Source organism: Vicugna pacos, chromosome 15 (assembly GCF_048564905.1).
Source record: "Vicugna pacos chromosome 15, VicPac4, whole genome shotgun sequence".
In the NCBI taxonomy this organism is placed as follows: domain Eukaryota; kingdom Metazoa; phylum Chordata; class Mammalia; order Artiodactyla; family Camelidae; genus Vicugna; species Vicugna pacos.
In genome coordinates, this window is record NC_133001.1 from 38,164,079 (window position 1) to 38,186,621 (window position 22,543).

The following is a 22,543-nucleotide window of genomic DNA, read 5'->3' on the forward strand; positions in this document are numbered from 1 at the left end:
AGTGCAAGGCTGAGGGTAACCAGGCAGCTATGGTGGAATGGTGTCCTGTGTCAGGGCAACCCTGTGAAGGTTGCTGTTCCTTAAATGTTTGATTCCATGCGGCCCCATGTTCCCTAGTCCTGACATTACACCCTGACCTGGAGCACCATGACCAGTAAGGACCAGCATGGGGCCCCTCTTCTGGACCCTGCTTCACTGCCTCCCTTTTCCTGCTCATCAGTACTCACAGAAACAGCAAACTTCCCTGAAAATAGCCATGGCTCTTAACTCCTTTTTAAACCATAAGAATTATAATGAATAGATGATTATCAATAGGCAAAATACTAGAAATCATTCAGGACAGTCATGGAGATGCAGATTTTCCATGCTTTGAGCTGTGACTCACTGAAAAGTCACACTATGGCTGATCAACCCACACAGCCCAGGTGTCCTATAAACTATTCCAAGTGTGCAACTGCCATGCCCCACTCTACCCACACCCAAAAGCGTCCTACTCCAGGGCTCTGGCACAAAGCCTGGAGGCGTTCTGGCAAACAGAAGCTACACCCTCAATTCTATAAATCTGGTTGAGGAATGTGAATCCCCCCCCCCTTTTTGGGAAAATCTTGGACTTCTTTTCATAAAAACCAGAATGAGGGCCCTCAGGGGGAACGTTCTCACCATACGCAATGTAATGATGAATCCAAACTTCTGTCGCAGCTCCTCTTTGTTCCTATCAATCTATTTGCTATGATATAAACACATTTCCACTCTGGCAAAACGACTTCTGCCCATCTTCTGAGTAGAACAGTGCTCTTCTAGCCTGTGGACCAGCTACGGCTCCAAATCAAGCTAGAAAGCCTCATGAGAGCTCTTCAGTGTCCATGTACCAGAACATTAAACATGTTTATTTCCATGTGCCAATAAGGAAAAGGGTCCAAATTTCTGAACCCTATCACTAACGCAACTACAGCAACACATTTGATCAACTTGTTCTGAAGGCCTGCTGTCATAAAGGAGAATATCGTACGACAGGGCCCTGGCAGCGGAACAGGCATTGTCTCATAAGAAGAGGAAAATGCTTAAATACTTCCAGATTTTCTAAAAGAACTTGTAAAAAATTTGCTTTGGCTTGAGTAGAACATTCTTTATAGGCAAGGTTTTTTTTTTCTTTCTTTCTTTTTTTTTAAAGTCCACCCAGCTTTCTTTTATTAGAGTAATTAAAACAATGTTAGGCATTTGGGGTATCTGATACAACCCTAATCCTCTGATATTTCAGGCTATTGATTTTACAAAGTATCTACTGTGACTAGGGCATTAACTGTTGGAAATGTATCCACATTGATTTCTGACAGTGTATTTGTTTAAAGCCGGCTGAAGCCAAACCATTGGCTTCAAGGAATTCCAGACAACTACTTTAGTTTTATGAAACGGTATTTTTTAAAGTTACACTAAGGCAAAAATGGTTTTAAAGTAACTTAAAAGGGGGAAAAGATTCTTAAGCATGAAACTTACCATTCTACTTGACATCTCTTCTAAATAAACGATCACACTTGGGCTGCCTACTCTCTCCATCTCTCCAAGGATTTGAGCATTTCGACAGTCAAGTCTATCAGGCTGTGGTATGTCTTGCTATTCTTACATTGCAAAAAGAATAATTATGTTTTGTCATGATTATATTCCAACATCCTATTTCCCGCTGGCCTTCCCTCCCTTGCAGCAAAAACACAAATTACACCATAAATCCTAGTACTAGATGGTATGAAGATGCAACTTATCCTAACTTCCATTACCAAGGACGTATTCTTTATAAAGAGAAGGTCAAGATGAGGGAGGAAATAAAGGTGAGTGTGTAGACACAGCATGATTATTACCCCTACAGCAATCTAATCACTCCCAAACGATGAACTTAAGGCCTATTTTTCCCCATGCTTATTTCTAGGTCTGTACTGAGAGAAACTCTAGGGGGGCTGCCTTGCTTGTCAGTTTCCTTTTTGTTTACGTAGAGAGGCTGAAAAGAACAACAAAACATTTGGGGTCTCACAGCAATAAGTCAACTGTTAACACGTGCCTCATTTGGTTAAGCTTTCGGTTTTTCTCTATTTCCTCCAAGTACACAGAACTCAAAACTAGTAATTACCTGTGGTTTGGTCACCAGTAGTGTAGAAAAACTGAATGCCACAAGTCATATTAATAGGTTTCTCTAATTCCTTGTGAGCAGGGAACCATGTCTGTCTTGACCACTGCTCTGCCCCTTGTGGCGGGAACACTTCCTACTCCCCAGAGAACCACTGGCTTCCCCATATATTCCGCTCCCTGACTGCTGGTGGGCTGGGACTGCCATAACAAAACACCAGAGACTGGGTGGCTTAAACAACAGACATGCGTCTTCTCTCAGTTCTGGAGGGTCAAAACCCGAGATCAAGGAGCCAGCATGGTCCATTCTGGTCGGGACTCTCTTCCCAGCTAGTAGGAGGCCGCCATCTTGCTATGTCCTCACATAGTGAGCAGAGGGAGTTCTCTGGTGTCTCGTCTTACAAGAATACTAATCCCACTGTATCAGGACCCTACCCTTATGGCTTCATTTAATCTTAATTACCTCCTTATAGACTATCTCCAAGTACACTCACATTGAGGGGTTATGACTTCAACAAATGAGTCTTCCTTTGTTGTAGGAACTGAGAGGCCTTGTGCTCTATGTAGCACAGCAGTAACACAGTGGAGGCCACCAGCGGCCTGCGTCCCTGACAGATGTGTGGCACGGAGCCCCATTACTTTTCAGACATCTAGTGCATACAAAGGGTAACCTTTTGCTGTGTCTGTTACTACAGCACAACCTAGCCTACCCTGACTAACACTAATATATTTACCGACAGCTCATCTATGCCCAGTGTTGAGCTCAGTTCCTCAGTGGTCCTGTCTTCCTGAAAAGCACAAGCTTGTGGGGAAGAGAAGAGAGGCACAAAACCATCAACTTTATGACGATTAAATTCAAAACAGTCTGACTGGGTTCTACATGCAGTAAAAGTTCAAGGGGGAGAGAGCCATGTGGGCTGAAGAAGGAGTGAAAGGCTTCTTGGAGAAGCCAACACTTGAGTTTCTCAAGTTGGAGTGGATCTGAGAGAGCATTTTAGGTACTGACGATATTCAAAGTTTGTACAGTTTGCTCTGCCCATAGATCCTGTGTATATGTGAGAAACATGTGGCGTCTAAGATTGTGGGAGGGGAGGAAAAAAGAAAGATGTCAAAATCATCACAGTCAGAGGACTGCAGGGCTACAAGAGGTCTTGGTAGTCTTCTCAGCCAAGCCAGTTATTTGAAAAATAAAGAAACTGAGGGCCAGAGATATGATGCATTTGCCAAAATGGAAAAAGAGCTATTGACTTGGAAATACCAGCACAAGCTAGTCCCCCCACCTCTCTGAGCCTCAAGTTTCACCGAACTAAATGGGAGACAAGAATACCTTACTTTTCCTTGTTTTGAAGTTGTTTCGAAAGTCAGCTAAGGTCATAAATGTGAATGTTCTCTATCAACTGTTTTATAAAAACACACTGCCTTACTAAGATGCCTGTCCCAAAGCCACAGAACCTTCAGACCATTTTCTTAACTCCATTGAAGCTTGCACATTCTAAACCAGTCCTCTTCAAAGTGTTGTCTGGACAGCATTGCTGTCTTTATTCAAAATATGTAGAACTTTGGTGTCTGGATTTCAGAATTCTCTTCAGGACTAAAGACATTATTTTAAATACCCTCAATGGTGGCAAATCTCTGCTCACTAGAGGCTGAAGTGACCATTGGAATCTTTTGGATTCACTGAGAATACAGTAATGGATGAGCAAAATATCAACGACTTAATTTTCATGAGCAGCTCATTAACTCATTCTGAAACAATTACTTCAAAACAAGTTAAAGAGGGGGGTATCTCAGTGGTAGAGCACATGCTTAGCATGCACGAGGTCCTGGGTTCAATCCCCAGTACTGCCATTAAAAAAAAAAAAGCCATTTAAAACAAATCTCAAAACTGCACAATGGCAGTATCATTAGAATAAATGCACAGTTTCAAAGAGATCTTGTTCAAACAATATCCAAATATACATATAAATTCTTTTATACATGTAAGAAGAGAAAAAAATGGAAGAATGAGGGAAAAAATACTACTATCATCAATGTGGGGGAAGGTGAAGGGTGGAGTCAGGGAACCTTTTTGTTGTCTTTCAATATGGGACAGTGTTGCTTTTTTCAGTACAACTTAATGGGTCAGGTTTTTCATTTGTTATTTTAGTAAACCAGATGGTTCCACTTCATGTTTGCAAAGCTCAGTTCCAACAGGTCATGTAGACAAAGTCAAGAAATGACATCAGATCCTAGAAATACGAGCTGTGACTCTTCAAACACTTTTGTAATGTATAGAGTTCAAACTGACCATAGACTCAAGCCATGGTCTCCTAAAACCACTTCCAACATACCTCAGAACCATCATGTTCAAATGTAATGACCACAAATCTTGCCACTTTGGCAAGATCAGAAGAGACGTAACATGCATCCACTCTGAACCGCCTCACGATTATTTTCAATGCCTACTCCTCTGCATAAACAGGAGTCTAATTAATAGGTATATTATTTTAGTGAGCGCCAGAGGTAAAAAAAAAAAAGATGGAAATCTGCTATTTTATGTCCTGATAAAGGTACTTCCACTGCCAATAAAATGAAAAACATCTGAGAAGACCAAAGAAGCATAAACTGGTCTGTTGAACAGGTCAGGGTAAGTGAACACTTGAAACTGACAGCCTCTTTGGTGCCCAGACACTGGCCTGGGGAAAGACTGGATATTAGGCTGTAGGAAGCGTAATGTCTGGGTCATCACCCATTCTCTGAACCACTCTACTTCAGTTCTAAGAATCTATATTTTGATTCAACTAATGTCCCAGCCCTACATTCTCAATCTAAGTAAAACCAGCGGTTCTTCCCGCCACTGGCAGAAGCCCAGTCACGTGGAGACATGGTTTCTTTCATATACAGTACGTTTCCCCTTTGGGTCTTATTCCTGTCTTTACTGATCTTTTCAACTCCAAGGAAGACAGCCCTTGGCACAAAGCCCATCTGGCAGAGGTGGCTGGAGCAGTACCAACTGACACTGCAGAAGTCTGGGACCAGTCACCACAATGCGTGCGACACCTTCAGTGATACCCTCTGTAAAGGTTTGGCAAGGACGGCCCATTTCAGAGTCACTGGAGACAACCAGACTCACTAACACTCAATTAAATATTTCTTAGATTATGCCAAAGGAGTGGGACAGTGACGAAAAACCCAGATGGCATAGGAAGTGCATAATGTTAATGACTTATTCCACGTGAAGTAGGCCAAACTTCAGCAAATGCAAGCAACAGACCCCAACAGGGCTCTCTGCTCGTGGAGAAGGCAGACGTCAGGTAGTCCTGGCCCTGCCTTCCCTGTTCACTGCCCAGCCGTGTGTCTGCAAAAAGGCCGAATTCACCTGGGAGGGCCCCGCCCCCAGGACCATGTGGCCTGGGAGAATCGGGGAGGGAAGAGAAGAGGGCCACAGACACTCCTAGACCCACTGCTGACCCAGCCTGGCTGACTCAGTCCTCCTCACATAAGGTATAACACAGAAGTGAGAGGCCAAGAGTCTTTGGTGAAATGTTTTACAGTTACTTTCTTTTTAGATTTCTTGTCTACTTAGGCAGTTTGTGGACTCAGCTTAGGGAATTAACCAATGTGAAAGTGTTACGACCATTCTGGCACCATCCCCTATCAGGATAAAATTAGCATTTCATCATAGCTTCACGCCTTACCCTAGTGATACTCACTGTCAGGGCAGAAGAGATTCTAAGGAAATCCAAAAAGAGGTTTCTAAGCAGAGCTTTGTGTCCCAGCTCCCCTGATCGAGCACAACATTCATTTTCCATTCCTGAGAAGAGATTCTGAAAGTCTGCAGCCTGTCCCTACATCTGCATCTCTGCGTATCCATCTCTGTGTTTTCTGCCGTGTGGAACTGAGCGGCATGACAGCTGTTTCCCTACTTTCTCATCAGCTTCCGTGTGGTGGAAACCAGGAAATATTTTTCTTCAAAGTCCTGTGACAATATTGAGACTTTTTAAAAAGTACTTTCAGCCATGTAATTAAGATGCTTTTCCACTGCAGTGAGCTCACACTTTCCTGTTAAGTCTCTATGATGTTTGTTGAAAAAAAAATTTTTTAACAAAAGCAAAGTCTATTTGTTTGGCCCTTCAGAATTGTGTGTGTGTGTGTGTGTGCGCACTGTGTGTGTGTGTGTATATGTGTATGTGTGTGTGTGTATATGTGTATGTGTGCATGTATGTATGTGTGTATATGTGTATGTGTGTGTGTCTGTGTGTGCATGCATGTGTGTTCCAGTGCTAAGATTTGGAGAACTTGAGGATGTTATTGACTTTATCTGCCAAAAGAGACAAATCTCCAATTAAATAATCTTTTTCTCCAATGGCCCATTCTGTTTCTATTTCTCCTGTCCAAAAAGAACTGCTGGAACAACTGCTGGAACCTCTAAGAGGATCCCAAACTGTTCTCGTGTCACTTAGACTGAATTTTTGCCCCAGGGCTTACTATGTATATGGCCAGCAACTAAAGAAAGGCTTTTCCAATGATACCAGAATTTCACATCAAGCAATGGTCCTTTCTTTCCTCATCCACACAAAGCTTATTTTCTTCTATATCAGAGAATTTCATCTTAGAATGTGTTTATTTATTCATTTTTTTATTAAACTGTCTTTCTTGGTGGGGAGGGTATAGCTCAAGTGGTAGGGTGCATGTTTAGCATACATGAGGTCCTGAGTTCAATCCCTAGTATCTCCTACAAAAATGAATGAATAAATAAACCTAATATCTCCCCACCAAAGAAAATCAAATAAATAAACAAACAAACCTGATTACCCCCCCAAAAAACTTAAAAACTATCTTTCTTTAAATTGAAGTATAGTTGCTATACAGTATTATGTAACCTACAAGTATACAGTATAGTGATTCACAATTTTTAAAGATTATACTCCATTTATAGTTATTGTAAAACACCGGCTACGTGGCTATATTCCCCATGTTGTACAATATATCCTTATAACTTATTTTATACCTTATAGTTTGTACCTATTGTACCTTTCTCTTTTTTTCCTGTTCTGGGGATTTTATGGTTGCTAACTACAAAAGTGGGTTTGCATGTTATTTGATTATATTTATCTGTGCTAGAATGCTGAACTAAAAATATCCTATCTTTTCTGTTTACTTCCACTTCAGGTTTTCCAAAATTTCTGTTCTTAGTTAACTCAGGTGTTTATTTGCTACTCTTGGCATCTGCAAAACAAAGGTGTTGAGGCACTTGAATTTTTGTCTCATCTCCTAATGCCTATCTAATTAAGGGGCATGTTCCTACCTTTAACAAAAAGCACATGATTTCACAAGGAGGCAAAGACACACCCAGCATGGAAGCTGGACTCTGAACTCTACATTTCACACAAGGTCTTTTCATACCATCTGGCATCATTAGGTCACTGTAAATGTTTGTTTCCAGTAATTGGGCAATAAATAAAACACGTTTGCAACAAGTAAAAACTCAGATGCCAAGTAAGACTTAACTTTAGGTTACTGTTAAGAGAACCAATTTAAAACAAAGGACACCCTTGTACAAAGGAAAAAATGTACATATTCAATGACCCTGTGGTGCAAAAATAGATTTGAGGGATATTTTCTGAAATGTGGCCTCTCCTCAGAGATGAGAACTTGCCTGGAAATGCTGAAATTTCAAGCACATGAAAACATGAGATTATCCTAAAAGTAGCTGACAATTCCAACCACTGGAGGTGTAATTCTAATTTGATCTATACATTGAGCAAAAAGTCTCAAATATATATGGAGTACCAGGCAGTACAGACAGCTACATCTGCTCAAATTATGACTTTTCAACTACTTCAAACTTGATTTGCATTCAAGAAACCAATTCCTTTTAGCACCCCATATATTCTATTAGATTAATTTCTATTCTTTGCATACTTTAAAGTGAATTTACGCAGCCCAATTCACACAGAAATCAATAGTTTATATGATCTTATGAGCAAGAAATTATTTTTAGGACTCAAAGATGAAACATTACTTTTGATCACAGCAAAAGAATAGGAGTGTTTTCCCCCTTTGTCTTGACACTCTCCATCAAGGTGGAAAACACTGGAGATCTCTCCAATCTCACTCCTCCACCTCTTCCCACTTTACGTCAAGCCAAAGAACTCTCTGCTCCTATCAATTTAACTATCATTCACTGACTACTGAATTTTCAGCATTAATCCTCTCTCCCTTCATCTCTAAAACAGCACTGGATTCCCTGATTGTTATTCAAGAATACATCATTCTTGACATCAACCAAAGATGGGGCTGGCTGAAACAAAGATGTAGCTGCTACTCATCTTTACCTCACAATCCTCCCCTGATCCCTGGCCCCAGGGGTCAGTGAATCAATCAGAGGGAGCCTTTATCTGACTTTTGAAGCCAGAAAGTTCAGAATATACCAACTTATCACCATCTTTTCCTTCACAACAGCCCATAATGCAATTATGATGCTAGCTTCTTCACAAAAGCCTCGGCATTCATCTCTTCATTTTCAACTTGACTTCTTAGATTAGACCTTGGTCATTTCACAGTTGGACCAAGGCCAGCTTCTCTCCCCTGGTCTCCTCATGTCTACCATCCCAACATTCACCCCCATTCATTCAAAAGTTGAAACTTTAAAAATTTTCTAAAAGTTCATTAAATGTATCAAATGTCCTGCTTTTAAGTCCATCGTAAATTATTCTAAGTCTAGGAAATTTGAGTATTTTTCATCCTTTTCTCATAAGAAATTTTCAAATATGCTGAGATAATTCAAAGAATGATACAATGATCACTTGCATTTCCACCCCTCAGAGTCAACAGCTGCTAAAATTTTGCCAGATGTGTACAAATGCGTTTGGAAGTAAATTATAGACATCTTGGCGTTCCTCACTCAAGAATAAGGACATGGTCCTACATACCTCTAATATTATCACACCTAACAAAGTAATAATTCCAAAATATCATCTAACAGTCAGTCCATATTTAAATTTCCTCAATTGTTCCTAAAATGTCTTTCAGAGCTGGGTTTTTATTTAAACAAACAAACAAACAAAAAAACCAAGATATGATTAAAGTTCATACATCACATTTTCTCTTGTCTCTAGTCTCTTTTCAGGAAAGTCTTTTTATGGTACGATTTTTTAAAGAAACCAGGCTATATCCTCCTGTATTTTTAATCTATCTGATGGGGAGGAGTGTGATATTTTTGGCTTGTTTCTTCACCCCGAGTGTTCTCTATGAGCTGGAGGTCAGATTCAGATTAACCATTTTTGGCAAGAAAACTTTTAAGGTGTTGCTGTACACCTCCTACTGCACCACATCAGGAGGCATGTACTATCAGTCGTCCTGATTCTAAGGACTCTGAGTTTGATCACTTGATCAAGGAGGCATGATGCCGTTTTCACCTTGACACTAAGTCATTTACATCGCTCTGTGCCTCAGGCTTAAGAGGCTTCCTCTGTGTACCAATGCCTGTCAGGAACCCTAAACTGGTTCACTTCTTTGGTCTCTTCTGACACTATTTCCTTATCTGTTTCTCGCAGTATTTCCTTTCCTCTGTTTAATTATTCACTCTCTTCTCTGTGAGCTTAGTTTCCTAACCAATCATCCATTTCCCTCCACCATCCAAGCAATTCCTGAAATTCTACTCTATGAAGATGCCATGAACTTAAATACATTGATCACAGCTCATGTTGGGTTTTCAACCTCAAGTTTACTGCCTGATTTTTAGAATGTGCCCACAGAGACAAGGGCTGTTCCTACCAAATTCGTTTTGTGTGTGACCTCTAATGGCAATACATGAACATAGGTTCTTACTGATAACTATGACATTAAGATCTCAATAGCTGTCATCTGCAGCTTTTAAGAGTTTTCCTATTGAGCAAAGCACTAGTGAGTATTTACGCTTTTGTTTCTGCCATTCATGTGAAATCTACCTGCATATCTTCCTGCAGGTATGTTTGCAAACCAACCATAGCAAGAAAGTACAAATATTTTCAAACACCTTCGTAGGATACACATTATATACTATTGACTATTGGCCAGTAATTTTTTTTTAAGCCTGGATCATCCTAATTGCACAATTTAATTGGGCAATCACTGGCAGTCAGCAACATTTCTTACCAACAAGAAGACAAATATATGCTGAGAATGTTTTCTCAAAACAGGTCTTATTTTGAAGCTGCATAGTAGTGACTACACATGCAAAATGAATTAAGAATTGAGATCACTGTCTGGATCATTCAGATCGAAAGTCAGATGGATCTAGTTTGAATTTTATTTGAGTAACAATCCCAATTACCCAATTCATGTGGATTGTAGAGCCCAGCTTAGGCTTAAAACTAATTTGTCTATATTCTTTCTAGTTAGCAACCACCTGCCTGCTATTATATGTATGAGAATAACAAGTCTGTTGACATCTCATTTTCTTGCTTTTTACCATCTGTGTTCCAACTTGGAAACTAAGGAGAAAGATACTGGGCACAGAATTTTAAAAGGACCTGCTTTTTGCCTTTCTCATGACCGACCTAAGCTGGAATGACTAATCAACGCGAATGGCACAGAATTCATTCTCCTCCTCCAAGGCTGGTCCGGGGCAAACTGTGCAGCAGAGGAGGCTGACTGCTGCCCACTGCCCCTATGAAAACCTGCCCTTCGCAAAATAATCCAGTCCTTCCTTCTAAGCTACGTGTAAATTGATGACATTTCTTTTCCAAAAAGCATTTGCTTAAACCTGGTCTTCAACTGAGGAATGAAGAGGTCCCCTCCAGTCGGCATTTCAGGCATCCGCAGGCAGACCAAAGCTGCGTCGGGGACGGAGCCTTCCCTGTCTTACAGGAGTTACATGGCATAAGCAGTCACCTGCTCCACTTTTAGGTTTGACTCTACTAACAGACAAGCATCTCCTAAGCTAATATTTACATAGTTCTGCAACATCTGCAGAGCATGTCACATTACCTTGTCTAATCTTGACAAAAGCCCCATATTCTTGTTTCCACTTGACAGATAAAGAAGCTGGTTCCCTGACACCAACTGCTGAGCCCAACAGCTCTAACCAGCATCTTCTAACTCCATGTGGCTGCTCTTTCCATTCGGGTCTACAAACCAATTTTGCCTCTTCCCTTAGAACAAAGACAATGACCTTACTGTGGACTCACCCAGCACTTAAAAGTGTTTTCCAGGTTTCAAATGCAGGAATGATTGATCCTAATTACCAACAAATATTTCATACACACACAATATTTTTTGAATATTCATAACAACATGAATAATAGATACGTCTCATTAACTCTCCTCACAAAGGGTTCAAACCAGTCAACTGACAGGAGAAGAACCACAGGACAAAGCTGTATCATTCATCACATAATCCAAGGCAGGAAGCACCAAGTCGTTGGGGCACAGGAACCAATATTTTCATGTTGCTTTCACTATGCACATTCCATGACAAGTTTTAAAGAAAACTCAGCCTGTCTCTCACTTTATGATACATATATGTAGAGTTACAAATACACTCAATGCTACTTAAAATGCACTTCAAACAACTCATGCATTTCCACTTTAGTTACGAATTTTTTAAGAAAATAAAAGATGACAGGCCATTTTTCCTCTCTTGGGTTGGGCCACTCCCAATTCTCGGGAGTGCACTATCTTTCACTACTTTTTTTTCTTACTTCACTAATAAAAACCTAGTTTATATCCAAAAAAAAAGATGACAAATTATTATTGGATGATGAGTTCAAAACTCAAATGTACCCAACTACCCCAAAGTATTCAAAAAGACATAAATATTTTCAAACATCTTTGCAGAGTCTATCTCACATACCATATCTCATTCCTGACATGTTTTATACTTATATTACCGTAACTAAAAAAAGTACAAACAGGCAATCACGGACTTCTGGCAGCATTTCTGCAAGTACTTACAATTATCTTCCACATCAGAGGCTGGCAAACCTTTTCCGTAAAGAGCTTTGCAGACCCTATTTTAGGCATTTTAGATTACACAATCTCATTGAAAGTGTACAATTCTACCGTTAACAGCATGAAAACAGGCATAGATGGTATGTAAACGACTGGGTGTGGCTGTGTAGCAATAAAGCTTTATTTATAGTAACAGGCCCATGGGTCATTTGCCAACCCCTTCTACAAAAGTATTTTACCAAGTCTGTCTTTCCTACTAAAATGAGACTGTATCTGCAACACATTACCCAGACTGGCCGGGGAATGCTGCTTACCTGTGATCCGATGGTTTCCTGGAAGCACCGGCCAAGCTGAGTCTTTGCAGCCACAGGATAGACATGAGGAATGACTTGCTGGTGGGAGTATGAGGAATGGACCGTCTGGGTCTTCTGGACAGGAAGCCCTTGGTAAGGGACCTGGGATTGGCCTGGTTGAGCTTCTTTTACCTTCTGGCCCGTTGGGCCGTCGACTCTTGAAACCTGATGGATCTGGACAGAAGCCTCAGGAGGGTGCTTCACGTGGATATTGACTATGTTGGGAGGAAATTTCACTAAAACAGATTGGGAGGAAAACTTGCCAGTCACAAATAATGAACATGCGCCCCAGGATGAAAGTCAATTTTCATGCTAGTTGGCAGGACAGTAAATTTAGACATACTTGTGTGCATATATATTACTCATATGATAAATTATACATTTATGGTGTATATATATTTTTGTCGCACAGCTGTCGAAATTCTTTATCATAAAAGGGTACACTCAAAACTCAGACCTGAATCGATGTATTTTAAAGACTAAAACTGCTTTTATAAAGGGAAATTAAAACCTCTCACAGATTCATGAGACAAATTGTTTTTTTCAGAAGAGCCAAAAAATTAGGAAATTCATGCTATTTGTGGTCATACAAATGATCACAATGAGAGAAATCAAATGAGTGATAAAGACTCAAGAGTTTGGTTAGTTTTGAATCTCTCACAAAGTTTCCATCGTAGAAACTGTAGGACCTACCATGTAACTTCACAGAGCATAATTCTCTTGCCCTCTTTTGTGCTTCTTATGACACACACAAGACACCAAAGTGTGGTATTTTATATCTGTACTGACTTTCTCTGCAGCTTTCAAACAGTTTAATCTTCTGATGCTAAGATTCAGGTTTTAAAGAGTAAGAGCCAGTAACACTTCTCTGACCCCCTTTTAAAAAAATTGTACATGTATAAGAAATGCCAGGTTTAAAAGAATGAATTAGTCATAGAATTTCTAAGCTCCAAGTGACCTAGTTTACCTTCCTCTACAGATGAATAAATTGAAGCCCAGGGAGGTTACAAACTCTTTAGTACTAAAACCAAGTGCTCTTCAACTACAAAACAGACTTGGTGTTCACAAGTAGGTACTGTGTGATCTACTAGTTTATTACGGCAATAAGGGCCAGAAGACCATCTTGTCCATCTTTCTTTCTATTTCCCAGGCCCCGCTGGAACAGCGCCATGTACGTTGACCATCTCTTGGTACTGAGTCGCCAGAGAAAGATAGGCTTCATTTTTTAATTTCCTAGACACCAAATTCTCTACAGCCTAGAAAGTACTATCACCAGTTACCTGGGCCCATATTCTGTCCCAATACCAGCCCGGCCATCTCCAGACACCTGGCTTCTGTATGGGTTTGGCAGGTTAAGAGTTTTGATGAATGGGAAAAAAAAATCAAACTAACCAGCTTACCTTTGACTCCTTGCTGGCTAGTCATGGTCAGAGGCAAGGTGTGTGTAGAGTGAACGACATGTGTTCCCAGAGCCTTGCCTGACTGCTGGGATTGCTGATAAAGTTTAGGCACGCTGGCACCAGGGACCGGGATCTGGCAAAGCTTCCCTGTGAAATTTGGAGGGCACTGGCATTTGTCCCTTGAACTGCACTGGCCTCCATTCATACACGGAAGATGGCAAATTACTGAAAGGGAAAAGTGAAAACGTGCAGAGCTGGTTAGTGTCTTAAACGCTAAGTAACAATCCATCAAAGCTCCCTAAAGCACAGCCACCATATTCCCAATGACTTTGGAAATGCTAAATAAAGGAGTAACCACACTAGGACAGAAATAATTCCTATTTTTTTCACTATCTTGTTCTTTCCACCTTAAGTCATTGAGCTCTCCAACTGCTTGTTCATCCCCCACATGGAAAGAATTCATGGGGAGAGGGGAAATTGTATATACAAATGGATCTCTATATAGTAGCCACTCAAGATTTCTCTTAGATTACTAATTGTCTCCCTAGATCATAAACTCCTTGGGTGAAAAGGATATGCCAAGTTTAATGAGCTTTATATCCTCAGCACCTAGAATAATGCCTGGTACACAGTGGACATTAAACATTTCCTCAAAGAATGAACAAATCAGAGGGCTAAAAATAGTATCTGTTAAGATTTTTCTCCATGTGTGACACTGAACTAAGTGCTACTGAAAATAAGGGAGTAGACAGCTTGAATCCTGCTTCACAGGAATTTGCAACCTCATTGGGATAACAAGACCACAGTGAACCGAGAAGCAGCATAGTGATTAATGGTTGGGAATTTATTTATAATACCAAGAGATAAAAGGACACGTCTGGGGGAAGAATTTTAAGAGGAGTTTTAAATTCAGGCTAAATTCAGCTTGGGGCCCACCTCTTCATTAGGGAATGAAGTCTTTCTATTAACCCTATACTGATCAGTTTACATCAGTTTTAAAAATACAAGACCCTCAACTCCATTTTCTTTCTCTTTAAATCCTCCCCTCTGTGACCAAACATTCCAAAGGAATTGCGTTCACTTCTCCGCTCACTACCAACTAGCTGAGGCCAGGTTGTGCTGCCTCTTCCCACCCCCTTACTCAGTCACTAATGGTCTCCATGTTGCTAAATCTCATGGATGGATTTCAGTCTCCCCTTGGTTTCTCTGACATCTCACTTTTTTTCTCTTTCCTCTTTGCCCACTGGGTCTTAACATTCTTTGTAGACTCCACTCTTTACTTGCCCCTTAAACACTGCGTGCTTTAAGAGTTGGTCTTAAAATCCTCTGCTTTACTAATTGTATACACTCTTCTGATCTGACAAACGCTGACGTCACCCAGATTTATATTTCACAGTCAAAGCTTTCTGCTGTGCTCCAAACTGTCTACTACTGTCCATCTCCTGTAGATATTCTACAGGAGTCCCAAACTTAGAATGTCCCAAATGGAACTGCATCATCTTCCCTCTAATATCTCCATTCTCTGAGTGACCCTTACCAGAAACCCAAGGACTGCTCTGCCCCGTCACCTACCAAACATCCAGTCCTCGAAGTCCTCCTGTCTAAACATTCATCAAATATGCCCACATCTTTATCATCATGGAGACTCTGTTCTCTCTGAAACCTGATCACCTATGAAACTCACCTCATTTCCTACAATCCAGCTACACTAAACTTTTAGAAAAAAATTTTTATTTTTTATTGAAGTGTAGTTGATTTACAATGTTAGTTTCAGGTGTGTAGCTGAGTGATTCATTTATGCATATACATACATATGTATATGTTTCAGGTTCTGTTCCATTATAGCTGATTACAAGAAATTGAATATAGTTCCCTGTGGTATACAGTAGGTCCCTGCTGTTTATTTTATATGTAACAATGTCAGCTGCACTGAAGTTTATTCAGTTCCTCAGTGGACAGGGCCCTCTCAGCCCTCTCAAACTTTATCTACACTGTGTTCTTGGCCTGGAACACTCTTTCCCTCACCTGCCTACCTCTTATTCGTCTTTTAGACCTTGCTTAAACCTCATTTCTCTGGAAGCATTTCCAATTGCCCCTCATCTAGGTCTGGGCCTCTCTGTGCTTCCATGAACTACTGTTCATTCCTCCTCATGCCACTTGGCTCACTGCATTACAACTGTTTGATCACTTTTCTGCATGCCTCATCCAACTGGAGCTTAGTGAGGTCGGGGACTTGAATATTTTACCTCTAGCATGTAGTTCAGTTTCTAGAAAAAATGCTGCAGCTCAAAAAAAAAAAAAACTGGATCAAAGAATGAACAGATTTATGGCTACCCGTTTGCCAAATACCATCCTAGGACTAAGGGAGACTGTAAGAGCTAACTGGGGATAGTAGATAATACATGGTAACTAAAAATACAGATCAGCAAATAAGCAATAGTGGGAAAATATAAAATGTAAATCCTGTAGAACTTCATAGAAAAGAAAAGTCCTTTCTGGAAAGTCAAAGTAGACTTTACAGGAGAGACCATTTGGGATAAGTCTTGGAAGCTGGGCAGGATTCAAAAAGACAAAAGGACAGTATCCTAGGAAGATAGTGTGTGTAAAAAAGGAAGGGAGGCCTATTTGGGAGATAATGAGAAAGCCTGTCTTGTTGAAACCCTAGGTTCCTGAGGGGAGGGATCAGACAACCAACTGGGAGATGCAGGCTTGAGTCAGACAATGGATAAAGGCTTCACAAAGAGTTTGGATTTTATTCTGTAATTAGTAAATTATTTTGGAAACTTCAAGGAGAGAATTTTCCAGAAAGATTACTCTTGCGATGGCTTGTGGCCTCAGCTGGGAAGGAGAGTGACCTAGGTGGAAAAGTCAGATGGGAGACTATTAAAATAACTGAACGACAAGTTGAAAAACACATGGATTGGGACGATGGCAACAAGAATTGAAAGAAACATGAAGTAATATAATAGACAGGCAATCAGGACAACATGGAGATGGGACACAGGAAGTCAACAGTGGGCTGAAGAAAGGGAGACAGTGAAGGTAAAATGAAGGAGCTGGAAAAAACGACCAAGGTGACCACCTAGAACTATGTACAGGGTCTGACTATGTGGCAGATCAAGACGAAACTGCCCACACTAGATGAGGTCTGGAATGTTTCCTTCAGCGCCCGATCTGCCAGGTAAGAAGAAGAGCCAAAGCTGACTCAGAGGCTGAGTCAAAGCCTTCCTAACTCCCAGTCCAATTCTGAACTGAACTTCTAAATCACGGCGTGGCCAAACTGGATGGATTCAATGGGCATAGGAAGCCTGGCCAAGATTTGAATGTACTGCAAATAATTAAGGACTGGAGTACGAGCACTCCTCACTCTGCATGGTTCCAAAATGCATGAATTTCAGTTCACACAGTGAAGTAACACCAGTCCCCCAACAGCACAGTTCAAATTTCTGTTGCCACAATATTAACCAGGAACAAACTTCACTGTTCACTCTTTGGTCCCCAAATCACTACATAAATAACAGACGTGTATCATGATCAGGAACCACGTCACTTCCTTCAGAGTCTGTTGGTGATGACTGATCCTGGCCTATCCACGATTCAGTTTATGCACAGACAGAAAAGCAGATAGTGGTGTTGCCTCACCATTTTGCACTGATAAACCCCACAACATTTCACAGAAGTGGATAACCAAAAGGACCAACAAAAAAAGGGCAGCAAAGAAGTGAAAAGTGGTAACACTGAGAAACTGGAAAGTGGTTGTGATGTAGGATTAAGATGTCCCCAAGGAAGTTACATTAAAGGGACTTTCAGATACTCCACAACTTTGAAAGCACAAAGGGTAAGAGGTTGAAGCTGATCCCAACTTGGAAAGGAGTCTAAGAGTTCACTAAGGTAAAGAAAAGATACTTCACATAGGTTGAATGAGAAGAGAGAGAAAATGTTCAGACCACTCTTGATAAACTCTACTCAGAGAAATATCAACACTTTAATCCTCAGTGTTTCTAACATTTTAAATTACAGGGCACTAGATAAATATTACCTTTACTATTTTTCTCCTTTCCCTATACATATATACCTACAGTAAAGATTTTAGTGTTTTGACAAAAAATTTTTTTAAGTTCATGGAACTAGCGATTTCCCCAACGATTATTAAGACTGTTTTGGAGTTATAGCTTGCACAGTATTCTTATGGTCCTGCACCACCATGCAAAGAGGACTACCTATAATCTGTACTAAAAGAACTTCATCTACGTGACCATCTTTGTTGTTTTTAAACAAAGCAGTGGACTTATTTCTAGTATCAATAGCAGATTTTGAACTCTAACATGAATTTAATTAGTTTTGTTTAAATCTATTTTTAAACCCCTGAGATAGCTTCCATACAAATGTTTCAAGGACTGTACTGGTCTACGTGGATACAGCAATAATCCCAGAACAAAACTCCAATAACCCTCTGTCTCTCCGGCCATAAAGGAAACAACGTTTGCTTGATTTATTCCAACCAATAACAGACCACTATTTATAACCATTTCTGAATGAGAAATAGAATACCCATTCTCCTGTTCCAGCATTTTGACAAAATCTAAATTACAATATAAAGTTCTTTGTCCCAGCTCACTGTGCATTGAGTCCTTTGTGGCAGGTGATCTTTTTAAAGCTAGTCGTTTATATCAAAGAAAACAAATTTAAAATCAACCTACAAGAGTTAAGGATTTAACTATGAATAGTTTCTTTCTGTTTCAAAATTCATGCCACTCTCAAAACATCACCTGGTGATGTATCATCCGTGCTGCCAGTGTTCTATAAAACTTTCTCAGCACAAGAAGAGGAAAAAGTAAGTTATCTCTAAGGCTGACTTGAGAAGCCTGTGGTATGCTGGTTTTAAGCCTAGCTATGGCACATATATTTTAGAACATACATTAGGAAGGTGTAATGCAGAACGCTGGATGAGAAACTCCACAACCGTGTCAGCCTGACATCTCGCTGGCCATCTCCATAATTCACCATATTGCATCATATGGTCACCTGGGACCCACTGCAAATAACAAGAGGTCCAGGGGCCTTCAGCCTATTATTCCAGAGTCACTTCGTGACCACGACTCCAAGGATCTCAAGGTATGGCTATAAAAGGCCACAATGAGCAAAAAGGATCCAGGCTGGGAGAAAAAGTTGGAGGGTTTAAATATGCCCAGCCTTTCTGCATTCACGATGGTCTGCAAAACACCTCGCATAACTGGAGAACCTGGGCTGACATGAGAATATTCACCGTCTATGCCACAAACTGGAACTTAGCTTAAATGAACAGAAACTGACTTGTATACACACATGGGAAAACTGAATTTTCTACAGATTTGCACTATAAAAAGCTAGATTCTCACTCTTCCCTGTTATCTTAGCTGACTATAAAAATATTTCAGCAGCTTGTCCCTGAAAGGCACTCTAAGAATGTACTCGACTTTTCCTACATCAACATCCTGGCCCTTCTGCCCGCCCCTCGACCCTGCTTCCTATGTGTGCCAGAGCACAGACTGTTTCAAGTTATTGCGGCTAAGGCAGAACAGAGCAAACAAACCTCCAACTGAAGGAAAACCTACATCTGTCATTTCACAGAACAGACACACACATGATTTTGGTTTGAATAGCTACTTCAGCTTCCCCACTCACCTCTGATTAAGAGAGTAATATTTCCTTAAAGGCTCTCAGCATTTTATTGATACCCCTTGCAGGGTGAAACAAGAGCTGTATTATTTTTAGAAAGTACAAGTTATCACTTTATTTTCCCCCGCAACACACCTACATCACCCTCTTCTAAAGGGTACCTTTAGATTCTGTTCAGCCAGAAAGTGGGTTAATAATGCAGCTGTTTAAAGTTTTCAGGTAACAAAATATGTCAGATAATAATTACATGCTGCAGCAAACCACTGCTCATTTTAAGAACCTATCCCTCTTTTTAAAAACCTGCATGCTTGCCTTTTTAATTCAGTATGAATCACCTCCCTGAGGTTCCTCCACCACAAAAGTCCCCTGAAATATAACAACTGGAACTGAAAGCCAAGATAGAGGTCACTTTTTTTTTAATTCTTACTTTTTATTGAAGTGTAGTCAATTTACAATGTTGGTTTCAAGTGTACAGCAAAGCAATTCAGTTATACATACTTATATGTATGTATTTTTTCAGATTCTTTTCCATTACAGCTCATTACAAGAAATGGAATACAGTTCTCTGTGCTATACAGTAGGTCCTTGTTTATCTGTTTTATACATAGTAGGTCACATTCTCCTGAAGCAAGGACAGAGGACGCCTAATCCTTCACATGCACCAAGGAAGGTAGCACAGAGATTAGTAGGCATTACTAAAATCAAGGCTTGCGTTTTTTACTGAAAGCAGAAATTTGCCGTTGCTCTGCTACAGAACTGCTGACAGCCAATTCTTGATGATCAGTTTGCTAACTTATACCGAGTCCCAGGCAGAACCAAGAACACATCTGAGATACAGTGGTCTGGAGCAAAGAAGTGACATTTCACCTAAACCTAAAGGGAGAAGAATCTCGTGATGTGAAAGTTTGCAAAAGAAATGTCTGCAGCACAAGAAGTAAGAGGAGCTACGACCTTGAGGTGAGACTGGGTTAGAAAGATCCAGAAAGTGAAAGGAGGCTAGGGTGGCGGGAATGTCAGAGGAAGAGAGGAAGTGAGAAAAGCTGGGTGGAGTGACAGACCAGGGCCAGATTCCTGTTTCTTTCCACAAGGATACAGGGCGGCCTATAAAGCAGATACAGTAAAACAGAAAACCTCTAAGTAAGTTAGAACTTAGGACCAGCACAGATTAAGAATCACAGGAGACAGAATCTGGGGAAGGGAAAGAACGAGGGACAGGTAGAATCATCTATTATACACACATGAAATGTTCACTGTGAACTTGGCTTTGAGTTCCTGGACCTCATTTTACATTTCTGGATAATGATTTAGCCAGACTGAAGTTAAATTCTGGAAGGTTTCATTTAAAACTCACTGAATAGATATTCTATAGGTAAGATGATTTTTTAAAAAAATTCTTTGTATCAATTATATACAGGCGTGATAAATTGTAGTAGGCTGAATAGCAATCTCCCAAAAGATACGTCCATGTCCTAAAGCCCGGAATCTGCGAATTTAACTTCATGTGGGAGATGAGTGAATACCACCTTACATGGCAAAACAAAGGGGATTATGAATCCTGAGAGGCAGCACATAATCCTGAATTATCCAGATGAACTTTTTTTTAAAATTGAAGTACAGTCAGTTATAATGTGTCAATTTCTGGTGTATAGCATAATGTTTCAGTCGTACATATACATAAATATACTCCTTTTCATATTCTTTTCCATTATAGGTTATTATGAGATATTGAATATAGTTCCCTCTGCTAGACAGAATAAATTTGGCTTTTTATCTATTTTTATATGTAGTAGTTAATATTTGCAAATCTCCAATGAACTCTTATTTCAATGACAATGTCTCTGTCAGAGTGAGGCCCCAGGGAGATTTGAGAAGAGAAAAAGAGGTCATGCCACCTATGACCTTGACCAAGGCAGAGAAGGGAAGGATGCAGCTGAAGTCAAGGAACAGCAACAGCCAAGAGAAGAGGGGTAGGGGCCCGGACGGGACTCTCCTCTAGAGCCTCCAGAGGGAGCAGCAGGGCCCTGCCTCCACTTTGATTTTGACCTTCTGGTCTCCATAACTGTGCGAGGATACATTTCCATTGTGTTGGGGGGCGTTGGGGGGGAGAAAAAGTAAGAGGAATTTTTTTCTTTTTTACTGTGTGAGAGAAGAGACTAGCACATGTAAAAGGAAGAAACAAGAGTCCCAAGAAATCTTGGGGCAAAAGGAAAAGGCTTCCAGAAGAGCTAAAAATGCACCCACCAAACACATTTCTGCCACAGAGAATCTCTTTGTTTTATCTGCTCTGGAAATTAAGATGACTAATTTCATCCCATCCCTGTCCAGCAAATATGAAAGTACACTGGACTAGAATTAAAGGAAACGTACATTTCAACAAATGCAAAACCTCAACCTTAATACAAACAAAAATTCCACGAATCTAATTTTAAATGCGGGTGCACATTAACAAATGCTTGGATAGCACGTTGTTTATAACCCAAGAGATAGGAAGCCCTACCACCCACACGCGCACCAGAGCTTCCAATTTGGGACAAGGCCATTCATCATCTCAGCTTTGTTTATGGCTTTCTGCTCAGTGATCACAGCCTCACCATAGCTGGGGGCTGTCTAGTGTGATCTAGTTTTATGCTCTGCACAGCCTAAGGGGCTTTCTGTATCAAGCACATCACCAGATTCCACTTTTTCACCCTTCGCCAGGAAAGCTCCCTCTCAGTAATTCCCAAACCCAGGGCTCTTTCACCCACGGGACTAACACAGCAACCTTTGCAGGCTTGCAGAGTAAACACACGGATCCCACACATCTTGGGACACTGGGCCAATCAATTCACTTTGTCGATTACTGTGTTCCCCTCTGCAAAAGGGGGTGGCACAATGGTATAACCCACAGGTTCTTGTCTGTTCCTGAAATTATGATTCTCAAAACTCTGACCGAGTTGGTAAATGGTGAAATTCAGGTTTCCTCATCTAACGTGATTGACAGGATTTAAATTTTAAAATAGCAACAAAAAGAGGTCTAGTCATTTGTAATTTATACAGAAGGGAGTAGAGTTAATCCCCTAAGTGGTGTGCTTTTTTTTTTTTATTTTACTGTATAATCAGCAC

The 22,543-nt window shown here is 40.5% G+C and overlaps 1 protein-coding gene across 9 annotated transcripts in view; it reads right to left on the reverse strand.

The window, feature by feature from the left end:
• The window catches only part of LTBP1 (latent transforming growth factor beta binding protein 1), a 371,985-nt gene that overhangs the window by 158,170 nt on the left and 191,272 nt on the right, over positions 1–22,543 (reverse strand). For all 9 annotated transcript variants that reach the window (XM_072937938.1, XM_072937939.1, XM_072937941.1 and 6 more), the window contains 2 exons: positions 13,784–14,008; positions 12,345–12,619 (listed from right to left, as the gene is read on the reverse strand). In XM_072937938.1, the coding sequence (XP_072794039.1) occupies positions 12,345–12,619; positions 13,784–14,008 (500 nt within the window). The remainder of the gene's footprint in view (positions 1–12,344; positions 12,620–13,783; positions 14,009–22,543) is intronic.